Source organism: Salvelinus sp. IW2-2015, linkage group LG18, assembly GCF_002910315.2.
Source record: "Salvelinus sp. IW2-2015 linkage group LG18, ASM291031v2, whole genome shotgun sequence".
In the NCBI taxonomy this organism is placed as follows: domain Eukaryota; kingdom Metazoa; phylum Chordata; class Actinopteri; order Salmoniformes; family Salmonidae; genus Salvelinus; species Salvelinus sp. IW2-2015.
In genome coordinates, this window is record NC_036858.1 from 35087323 (window position 1) to 35099446 (window position 12124).

At 41.3% G+C, this 12124-nt stretch overlaps 1 protein-coding gene across 21 annotated transcripts in view; it reads left to right on the top strand.

The window, feature by feature from the left end:
• Positions 1-11056, top strand: part of LOC111977543 (dual E2 ubiquitin-conjugating enzyme/E3 ubiquitin-protein ligase BIRC6) — a 144940-nt gene extending 133884 nt beyond the window's left edge. For all 21 annotated transcript variants that reach the window (XM_070448444.1, XM_070448451.1, XM_070448458.1 and 18 more), the window contains 2 exons: positions 8449-8583; positions 9792-11056. In XM_070448444.1, the coding sequence (XP_070304545.1) occupies positions 8449-8583; positions 9792-9971 (315 nt within the window). In that variant the 3' untranslated portion in view covers positions 9972-11056. The remainder of the gene's footprint in view (positions 1-8448; positions 8584-9791) is intronic.
• The last annotated feature ends 1068 nt before the right edge of the window (positions 11057-12124 follow it).

A 12124-nucleotide genomic window follows, 5' to 3' on the forward strand; every position in this document is an offset into this window, starting at 1 on the left:
TGCCCTACAAAGGCGAAATGTAGAAACTACGAATTTGGTCAGAAATCTTTGATCTGTTGTGATGGCCAGGTATATTATCTGATTAATGTGGCATTTTGTTTCTTGACACAAAAATGAAGCCAGTCGATCAGAAAACATCATGAAGTACCAGAAATTGCTTTCTGTCAGATTTTGCCGTTACATGTTTTACTTACTTTGCCTTTGTAGGAAGTATAGCCGTGGCACACACGCATACAGTACTATTGTCTCCGTGTTGATGGTGCATCAAGCTCAGCGTGGTCTCTTTCCGATCTCATGTCAACCGTGAAAGCGTTGACACCATAGACATTTATTTTTGGGGCCGGGGGAATTATGTGTGAGATTTCCAAAGTTTTTATGCCCTATTTATAGTCTGAGATGAAGAATAAAAAGCAACCTTGAATAATGCAGCAGGAGATTGTCAGGTGGTGTTAGGAACAACAGGTCGGCCGCTGAAATCTAGTTCCCAGTGTGTGTGAGAGCCGAGGGGTGTCCGCGCGCACAGCCGGCTCTAGTGTGAGTAGGTTATTAGGGGAGGCGGTGCTGTGGGTGACATCCAAAACCCACCCCTCCAAATCTCAGGAAAGGAGCGTTTTCTCTCCTCAGGAGCTTAGCGAGACCGACACCCCTGTCAGGCCACACAGGGATGGAGCTCATTACCACAGGTGGCAAGAGTACCACAGTACGAGTCATAATAACCTTAAAACCTAGTGGTCAAACAAAGGTTTCCAATAATTTTCCACCGTTCTTTTTTTCCCATAGGTGATTTTTAGAAACACTTAAAATAAGGGCTGTGTTTCGGCTTAACCTGGCGTGACGTTTTCTTAACCCTGTAAATCTCTCTTGGACAAGGTGACTTATCAATATATTCGGCTCGATTTAAATAAAACGCTAATTAGTTGCTAATGTGGCTATCATGAAGAACTACAAATGCCATGATCTGGACCAGACTGCCGAATGGAGGCAAAGGTAAGAATCTCTGGATTAGCTATATAATGTTAGCTACATTTAGTATTGAATAAATTGGCAAAATTTCATTAAATTGACAATTCTGTGAACTGTCTCCTGAAAGTTTGTTTTAATTGACACTACCTGTTAACAAAGGTGTCAGCTAGAGATTTGTAGTCTTTGTAGTCTTGCATGATGTCTACTTTGATGCTAATTATCATTTTCGAAACTGAGTAAATACAGCCGAATATATATTGATTAAATGAGTCTTGTCCGAGAGAGATTTACATGGTTATCAAAACGCCAGGGTAAGCCTACATAAAACACAGCCCATATTTTACGTTTTTCTAAAACCCCTATGGGAAAAATGAAATACGATTGGAACCATTTCCCTGTTTGACCGCCTGATTTTATGGCTATTACGACACTTCCACTGTGGGGCTGTATGGTCATGAAAAGGGGTAAGTTATGGAAACCATTAAGAGAGGAGCGTGTTCTTGTCCTGACCTCTACCAGCCCAGGTGTATTATACAGTGTGATTGATTCACGGTTCAAGGACCTTTCCAGAGCAGATGGAGCTAGCTACTTTGCGTGTTCATTTATCATGTAAACAAGAGGAGGATGCATCAGTGGCGAGACCGCGCACGCACACACACACACACACACACACACACACACACACACACACACACACACACACACAGAGAGTGCAGCTCGCACACCCTGTCAAGGAAATTAGTCATTGTGTTGAGCACACTCCATTACGGTGCATTATTGATGGGTTTTAACAAGACACCTCTGCCCAGTGGGACCTATTGAGGCTGGGGCGTTGACTCCTCTCCTCTCTCTGTGTAACTTGCTAACCCAGCACAGCCTGGTTGAGAATAATGCTTTGTAGTCTAGCTGGAGGAGAGATAAGGCTCCTGTACTGGGTTTCGTGACTGAGAGATGGGGAGAGAAAGCTTGCCTGGTTTTGGACACACACACGGAGCAGGGAAAGCCAAGAGTGGAGGAGCGATGTGCCACAGCCACCGGGGTTTCCATGGCTACGCTGGGAAGGAAATTGATCATTGCCCTAATCTCCCTCCTTCCCTCCCATGGCCCAATTCTGTGGCAGCGACTGCTTGCCTCTGCAGATGGGAAGAGTGTCAGTCAAAAGTGACGATGGGGGCTTTTTAAAATGTCACTGTTTAGTCACCAGGATCTGTGTGACTGAGTAGGGCCTTGTCTTTGGCAACGGGGAGGGAGGGATTCTACAGGCGTGCCACTGAGCGTCTCCTCGTCTTTGTCAGGATGATGCGGTGTCCGGGGCGATGATTGAGAATGCTGACATGAACAGAACCACACCGCTGGACCCGTTGTGTTGAGGTCAGCGTAAATAAACCTGAGCTGTTTTTCCATCCAGAGGCCAAGCCATGCCATCTGCCGTGCCGCCTTTGCCCATTTGGGAAAGGAGGCCATGGTTCCCCTCTGCTGTGCCCACCCCCGCCTCAGTCCCAGCTGTAGTCACACACACGCACTCCCTCTCCGAATGGCGACAAGGCGTGTGACTGCAACTCCGAACACAACAAATCACTTTGTTACTATTGCAACAATAAATCGTCATTACCGGCAAATGAATTACTCCCAGTATATGCTCACCTAGAATGAATGGGGAGGGGGGTCCGAGACTAGGTTTGAGACCACCTCCCTAGCAGTTGACTATGGAGCAGATTTTAGTTCTTCTAATGCTTATATACTGAACAAAAATATATATGTGGTCTGCAGTTGAGGCCAGCTGGACGTACTGACAAATTCTCTAAAACGACGTTGGAGGAGGCTTGTGGTAGAGAAATGAACATTCAATTCTCTGACAACCGCTCTGGTGGACATTGTCGCGGTCAGCATGCCAATTGCACGCTCCCACAAAACTTGAGACATCTTTGGCATTGTGTTGTATAACAAAACTTTACATTTTAAAGTGGCCTTTTATTGTCCCCAGCACAAGGTTCATCTGTGTAATGATCATCCTGTTTAATCAGCTTCTTGATATGCCGCACCTGACAGGTAGATGGGTTATCTTGGCAAAGGTGAAATGCTCACGAACAGGGATGTTAACAAATTTGTGCACAACATTTTAGAGAAATAAGCTTTTTGTGCGTATGGAAAGTTTATGGGATTGTTTTTTCAGCTCATGAAATATGGTACCAACACTTTACATGTGTGCGTTTATATTTTTGTTCAGTAGATTCATACCCAGTAGATTGTTCAGTAGACCCAATCAGTAGATTGTCATACCCATACCTTCCTTGGTACTCTAAATGACGCTGAGTATAATACAGCTAATTAGCCATGAAGTCATTGTGGATAGGTGCGTATTAGCAGCAAATTAGCAATTACCTTATCGTATATGCACTGCTAATTTGGTAAGATTTCGTTGATTGGAAAGGTGAAAGCAATACAATACATTCATGCTGTTCACCAATCCAGTCACGTAAGATCAATGGCGAGTAAGAAATGAAGTGAGGATGCATTTTTAAGGTAACGTTACTTGAATGAAGCCCAACTAATGATTTACCCCATAATCTTCTGCCCGAAGTAGTGATTTTTACCCCTCCAGAGGTTCTTGTTCTCTACTCGGTATGAACACTGAGAGGGGAGGCTGAAGTTGAGACTAGATGTGAGTGGGAGTATTTACAATGCTGTAGTCAGTGTAGCAGACCTGAGCTCGCAGGGGAGCAGACCTGGGGCTGAGTGAGCATACAGCAGACGGGATGAAAAAATGTATTTGAATGGCCACAGCATGATTCATACTCACCCTTGACCCCTGTGTGTGTGGAGCACATGGAAACATGCACACGTCTGCCCTCTGGAATAATGAGTGGACGGCAGCTCACCTAAAAGGTCACTTAATTTATCTGGAAATGGAGCACACAATCAACAGACCATGCCAGTGTGTGTACGTATGGGCATTTGTCTGGTTGTATTGAGTCTCTCTCTCACATGGATTGGTAATTTGTCAAGACGCCCTATTCTGATGGGTACACGTGTTCCATGTTCAGTGACTCTTGGATATGTACACAGCGCTTTTCGTCCATACTGTGATCGATGCGTGTACCGAAGTCACATGTGCACTGCCCTTCCAACACGAAACGCCCCTGGGTACTTAGGCATTTAGAAACGCTCACCAATTCAAAACGACTATGTTAAATGGAGGTCTCCCACATAATGTAAGGTCTAGATCTGCCTTTCAATATAATATATTAGATTATATTGGATTTTAATCCTCAGTGTTCTACTTTATCCACTGGTGGCACCAGCACATGATTTGGTTGCACCCATTTTCTTATAATAAATGTATAATGACCTGGCCTGTGTCCCATAATGTGCCTGCGTTCCATACAGAACCAGCCTCATAATGACGAGCCAAACCCTTATGTTCTTACATTGCATAATTTGACAATACTTGATACCAAAACAATACCACGGCAACAACAAAATAAAGCAGGGAGAAGGACTTTTATAAAATAGGAAAAAATGTGTTTAGTAGTTTAGCTCCCAAATCACTTTTTTGTTGTGAAAAACAACATTGGATGTTCCAGGTCAACAACAATGCTTAAACCACATCAGAGGAACAAGTTTCGAAGTCCGGGGGAAAATCTGAGATTTTGATTTTTTCCTGTAGTTACCATTTAATTCAGGTGCTCACCAGCCAGACTGTTTGGCTAGCTGTGTTTCTTTAGCCGTAAGCGGCATGTGAGTTTCACGTTTGGGGAAGCTAATATTTTTATAACTTTTATAATAAAGCATTCCATGCATCATCGCATTTGCGGACTTATGTGTAGATTGGATGGTCATAATTTAGGCTAATAATATAACTCAATCACTGTTTGTAAAAAATAAAATAAAAGACAGTTCAATGCATGGCTGAGCGGGTAGTGGAGTAGAGTAGGCTATAGGCAACAGTATATCAGATGCTTTTCTTGGCCTTGTTATGGACACATTTCATGCAATTCTACTATACTTTATATGACTGGAGACATTAGAATAATATTTTTTTCAATACAACAAAAATGACAGGGTAGCCTACTCTGCTGACACTGACAGAGCAATAGAAATGACGTCTGATCCATGTACATTAATAGGGCTATGAGAAGGGCCTACAATATGACATTAATCTAACCTGGAGGAGGAAATTAACTTGAGTGACATTTACCCAACAATGATAGTGAATATGCTCGCTCACTGGGATATGGCCGATGCTCTCCACTGGTGCCAATAAGATTGAATTTAAATTGAGAATTTTGATAACTATGAAAGAGAGTAGTAATTTTGTCATTACAGCAATAGCCATTTTCTTTACAAACTGATTCAATATTGTGACATACCTGGCTGGGCGCCTGTACTTTTCACTGGCAGTCGCAACTCAGTCGTCGTACACACTGCCGAAATTGCGTCCTATTCCGACTGTAAGACAATGGGATTTAACTTTTTTTTAAGAAGCTAATGATCCTCTGTGGCCAATTCATGGTTTCTGGTGTAGTAGCATATTTTGATTTTTTTTTTCTTTTTTTTTCTGTGTAGACAGGAGTAGGCTATATAATTTTGGCAATAAAATTGACTTTAGGGGAAGCAGGCTATGTCGGTAGCGGACTTGTGATGGAGTTTTCAAAACTAATGGCCTCTGGATTGATGCAAATAATCATGATTCTGCCAGGTAGGGATAGGCTACTTTGTAGTTTCCTTTTAATTGCCGTTCAATCTAGCATCGCTAACGGCTACACAAAGTGGTAGACATATAAGCCCTACGCACACTGCACAGACGGGCATTTCCGTGCCGTTGTGACCTCCTTCAGAATGTTGGTTTATTTTTGGTCAATTGCACATTACTGTTTGAATAAATAATTATACTTTTTTTTTTTTTTTTTTTTTTTTGCAAATTATGACAAAAACTAACGTGACCAGGTGGATGTGGTGACAGCCAGGCTGAAGAGGCTGACTGGAGCACATCCCTGCTGTGACGTCAGAGAGGCCCGGTGATGCGTGAAGTGTATTAAACTTGACTGAGAGAGCAAGTTGCCAGTCAAGCCTGCTCCATTAAAATACAGAACTGCATCCCAATCATTAGGACTATCTAGATCGCCACACGGTTTATACTACTAGGCTTTCTAATATTGGTGTCTGTGGAGAGGCAATTCTACCCCTGGGGTTTTCGTCTCGCATTTGTGATTTGGTGGCTCATCTCTTTAGCGGGCGTTTAAAATAAAAAAGTGTAATGCCAGTCGCGCGGACTAATTTATCCCTTTACTCATGTTTCTGGATAATCCAGGTTTTTCGATTTTGGTTTCAATATTTTTTTTTTAAATTATATATTAACTGCATTATGTGGTTTGAATGCTGCAACAGCACAGAATAGAACAATTATTAAAAGTCCCATGATGGTAGTGACTGCCCATTACTGCTTATCACTTATTTACCATCATTTATTCACACTACTTTATTTCAGTTGTGTACATTAGATTTGTTTCATTTGATTTGGTTTATTATTTCCCTCCAAGTCATCTCTAGAGAGCTGCTGCTTATGCTGTCATCACTTTTTTAGTAATTCTTCAACGTAAATAAGGCACTGCTCTTATCCCTCTTGATGCCATTCTTCTCTCGCACTCTGTCTGCACAATAACCTGACATAGCATGCATAAAAGAACCACAGACCAGACCAGTAGACACCCAATGTATTATGGTCATTGTAGTTAATTACCAAGTTTTCTATGTAGAATATTGGCCTGTTGGAAACTACAACTCCCTACTACATCGCATAGTTTGGGCTTGATTGGATTTATCTATAGAGAAGGAAAAAATCATGGAATTCAAATAATTGAACCAATGTCAATTAGTTGTTTAAAAACTGAAAAATAACCGACATAACGGTTAATCGCTCAGCACTATTAGATTGTAGACTTACATGGTCTCAGAATATTGATTCCGTTGTTGTAAAGATGGGGAGAGGTCTGTCTTTGATAGAGAGGATCTGCTTTTTTAACATCACATGCAACCAAACAAGTTCTGCAAGCTCTGGTTTTGTCGCATCTTGGCTATTGCCCAGTTGTATGGTCAGGTGTGGAAAAAATTACCTAGAAAAGCTGCAGCTGGCCCAGAACAGAGCAGCACGTCTGGCCCTCAAATGTACAGAGAGGGGCCTATGTCAATAACATGCATGTCAGTCTCTCCTGGTTCAGAGTAGAGGAGACAATTACTGCATCACTGCTGGTCTTTCTAAGAAGTACTGACATGCTGAAAGTACCGAATTGTCTGGGCAAAACATAGCTCAAAAATGTATACGTACCCTACAAGACACGCAATCAGGGGTCTCTTCACAGTCCCCAAGTCCAGAACAGTGGCTGGGAGAAGCTTTCTTTTCTCATGTTTATTATGTAAAAAAATGGTCATATGTAGTGTTCTTAGTTCAAATTTGTGTTGCTGTTCTTGTCCATTAGAACATGACAAAATACAGAACACTATGTTTTGTGTGGATCCCAGGAAGAATATCTGCTGGTTCTTCAACAGCTAATGGGGATCCGAATTTAAAAAATAATTAACAATCACAAAAATCACTCTGCTTATCAGTCCATTTGGCGTAAAGTTCTTATACATACCCAGCATCTCAGGATCTGTGCAGACCTAGAGAACTCTGTCAAGGGAGACATCATAGCACTTCTCCTCCAAAACATTTTCAGTGGAGAGATGGCGCTTCTGTTTGTTAACGCTCCACTTCAAAGGACTGCAGATATCCAACTCCCTTCCCAGTCAGTGAAACAAGCAGTCCTCTTGCTGCTTCCTGCTGCAGAGGAGAACTTTCAGAGGTTATGCTTTTCTTCACAACATCCTGCTTTTTCATAAACTTCATAAACTTACCAATTGGGTAGGGAGAAGAGTTGGGGCAAGGTCTGTGCTATCCGGGATCCTTGGGACATACCTACCCCATTGAAGTTGTCATTTTAAAATCGTACGGGTTAAGGTAGGGGTTTATGGTGTAGTGTAGGGATCCCGGATAGCACTGACCGTTACGGCACCTGGAGGGGCCTGATCAGAAATTTGCCCAAAAAATAAATATTAGTTTCACTGCGCTCACCAATTGTCCTTTCCAGTATGAACCATGGGAAATTTAATCCAACACTTGCTGGCTCTCATTTCACTATTGCATAATCTGGGCCATAGGACAGCAGTTCAGTAATGTTATATTAGGATCAATTGAAGGAAGAACAAATGGAAAATTTGATTGAATTATATTTTCATTATGGTCATTTTCCTTATCCAGTGTGTCATGGATGCAACGTTTACATTTCACAGCATATTTCAAGCATTCTAACTAGGTCCCAGAGGTTTTCCTGGTCAGGAAAAACTCCTGGGCCTACTAAATGGCTATAAACTAGAGATGAGTTTCAGTAATGATGACCTGCAGGTGTTGCATGTTTCTGAGTCTCATGGCTGTGTTGTAATCCCCAGGTGATCCACAAGCACTTCTACCTGAAGCGGGTGGAAGTCATGGCGCAGTGTGAGGAGTGGATCGCAGACATCCAGCAGTACAGCAGTGACAAGAGAGTGGGCCGCACCATGTCCCATCACGCTGCTGCATTGAAGGTAAACAAACACTATTCATCTACAGGAGACCTCGCGTTGTATCAGAATTTTGTCCTTCTCCACAGAAGTGAATACCCCATCCCCCTTTCACTTATATTTATACACACAGTCCTGGTTAAGGAAGTCTGAATTGGTTGCTCAGGAGGAGAGTGACATCCCTGGTGTTTTATGCATGGTGGACAGGCTTGATTCATGCACTAGCCGTCTTCCCCCTCTGACAGTCTCGAGGCAGCCATGGAGGAACAGATAAGGGGCCTGCGTCCTACTTCCCTAAGCTCACTGGCAGCCAGACTCCGTTCCTCTGGCTTTTAATAACCACAATTAATACCCAGTGTAAATAATCTCCCCGACACACTGATAAAGACGGAGGGGCCGCAGCACAGTGCTGTGGAAGCACTCAGTGCTGTTTTAAAGCAGGCCTACAGAGGTCTGTGTAGTCCCATTACCTTCATGGTTTTTCCTCTTGCTCTAGAAAACTGGTTCAGGTTCTGAAACGATGGGTTTGTTTTGGTGCACATTGTCGTTTTCTGTTCGTTTTGTTTTTTGGTAAAACATTATTTAAGGTAAAGTGCTGGAAGTGGTCATTTTTCATTGGTTTACTGTATGCTCTCGTCACAGAGATACTGAAGGCAACTGGAATGGATTCATGTGAGCTCGAGTATTTTGGACAAACTTCAAGCTACAATATGTAACTTTTTGGGCGACCTGACAAAATTCACACAGAAATATGAGCTCTTGATCTGTCATTCTCATTGAAAGCAAGTGTAAGAAGCGGTAGATCTGTTCTATGGGCGCTACTTATACGCTTCCTTTTTTAAAGTTTTGTTTTTGCGTCTTTTACTTTAGGTTTTGTACAACAGCTGAAAATACAATATTTTGTTTATAGAAAATATATTTTGCAATGATTTAGATTATACAATGACTCTCTATACTACACTTGCTTGTTTTGTCACATAAACTGGAATTAGGCGAACATTTTAGCAATCAGGAAATGGCAAAGTGATTTCTGCATTGTGCATCTTTTTAAATGATGGGCTTGAAATTAGTATTGGTTTGGAAGAGTATTTAGAGTTCACAGGCCTTGTCATAATTGTTGGGTAGAGTATAAATCAGTTTCCTTGTAAGAGCCCATGTTTGTACTTGCCCCCTCACAGCAAATAGTATCTCTGAACTGAACCCTGTGTCCTCTGTCCCTCTCCCCCATTCAGAGGCACACGGCCCAGCTACGAGAGGAACTGCTGAAGCTGCCCTGCCCCGAGGGCCTGGAGCCTGACGGGGAGGAGTTCTCAGAGAAGAGTGCTGCCCTCATGGTCAAAGAGCTGCCCAATCAGGATGCGGAGAAGCCGAGCGGCAGCCAAGACGGCCCCTGCAGCGAGGGCCTGCTATGAGTCCTGCCCTTCCCTGCACCCTTAGCCGCGGCTACTCCTCCTCACGACTATTACTATTGTTATTAAATAGACTTTGAAGGCTTTGAAGCACAAGCCACCATTTTGTCAATATTTGTATGTAAGAATCTAATTATGTAATAGCTGAAAAAATAGGACAAAAAACAAGATGAGAATGAAACTGCATACAAACCAACAAAAATAAAACAAAACTCCGAACTATGCTATGCCCTTAAGGAAACAGTTGACAAACAAATTCTTTTATTTACCTGTAAAAGTGTAAACTTTTTGTGCTTTTTTTTTCAATTGTGAATTAACCACTGATTGGTATGTTATTAAACTTGTTTATGTATACATAATGACAGAGGGAATCACAGAATATATAAGGGAACTAGCATACCTTTAGAGAATGTTTAATGAATGTTAATTTCAATTTTTTTTGGGACTGTTAGCGCAAGAACAGTTGTAACCAAGAATGTATTGGTCATTCTTTAAGGATACTATTTAAAAGAAAAGAACACATACACTTTCCTGAATTTGAGAAATCTTCTGTTTGCCCATTGATTTCTACAGGATCCTGTAAACTTCAATAAAGGCTGAAATGGACGTTCTTAATTGCTATGATTACTTACCTTTTTTACAGGCTGTTAAAAAAAATGCACACTTTTTTGTTTGTTTGTCCCTCACTAATTCTCAATGCAAGTTTAATAAATGCAACCTGTTTTACTTTGCCCGAATATATACACTGATCTGATTGTGTAGATGAGTGTATGTAAGATGTGCTTGGGGATATGTATGTGAACGCTTCTGCATGTGTATGCGATTGTGTGTGTTCAACAATCCTCATAAGATACCAAGCTGCCATGTGCCTTTTTATCTACATTGACATCATACCACCAGATACTTTGAAAGAGTTTATTCACTGATTTATTTGAAATTTCTACACACAGATCATTCCACTGTTTGGCTAAAATCCCTTCATCTATTTTATGTTGATTCCAGTAAAAGAAAAAGCACTTTCTATTTTACTCAATCGCGGTTCAGTCACATACTCCTTTTGGTAGGACATTAAATGGAGCTTGAAAATATTTATTGATTGTGCGAATGGTTCTTTCTGCATTTTTGAACAATACTTGGAATCTCTGGTCTAAAAGTATATATAAAGAAAACATGGTACCAATCCACATAGGAGCATGAGCTGCTACTGTACAGTCAGATGAGGCCCAGTGCTTTTTGCCAGTGCAGGGAAACAGGCCATCTACTGTATACGAGTAACATGTTTAGATATACTTTTGTCTTTGCTGGTACAGTTTTGAGGTTGCAGATTGTTTCCATTGCTAGTTTGGCCTTCCACAACTGTCAGCCCTCTGAGGGTAGAGCCTTCCTAACCTCCTTACCATAAGCTAGATAAGCCTATATTCAGTGGTGGAGGAAGTACCCAGTTGTCATACTTGAGAAAAAGTAAAGCTACCTTCATATAAAAAATGACTCAAGTGAAAGTCTAAAAGTATTTGGTTTTAAATTTGCTACAGTACCAAAATTAAAAGTATAAATCATTTCAAATTCCTTAACCAGATGGCACGATTTCCTTGTTTTTTTTAAATTTATTTACGGATAGCCATCGGCACACTCCAACACATAATTTACAAAGGAAGCATTTGTGTTTAGTGAGTCCGCCAGATCGGAGGCAGTAGGGATGACCAGGCATGTTTTCTTGATAAGTGTGGGAATTGGACCATTTTTCTGTCCCGCTAAGCATTCAAAATGTAACAACTACTTTTGGGTGTCAGGGATAATGTATGGAGTAAAAAGTACATTATTTTCTTTAGGAATGTAGTGGAGTTAAAGTTGTCAAAAATATAAATCATAAAGTACCGATACCCAAAAATACCTACCTAATTAGTACTTTAAAGTATTTTTACTTAAGTACTTTATGCCACTGCTTATATTGGCTTTTGCATTTTACTATCAGAACAATGTAATTACCAAAGTCAACATCCAGCTTGATTTAGTGTGAATCATGGCTGGCTGTATGTTGTGTTAGGTGTCTCCTAACCAAATAAAATTAATACATCTCAACAGTTTTATATGAAGACTGCACAACATTGAGACTCATTGAGAAACCTTTTCCTTTCCTGCTATCCCTTTCCCACAAT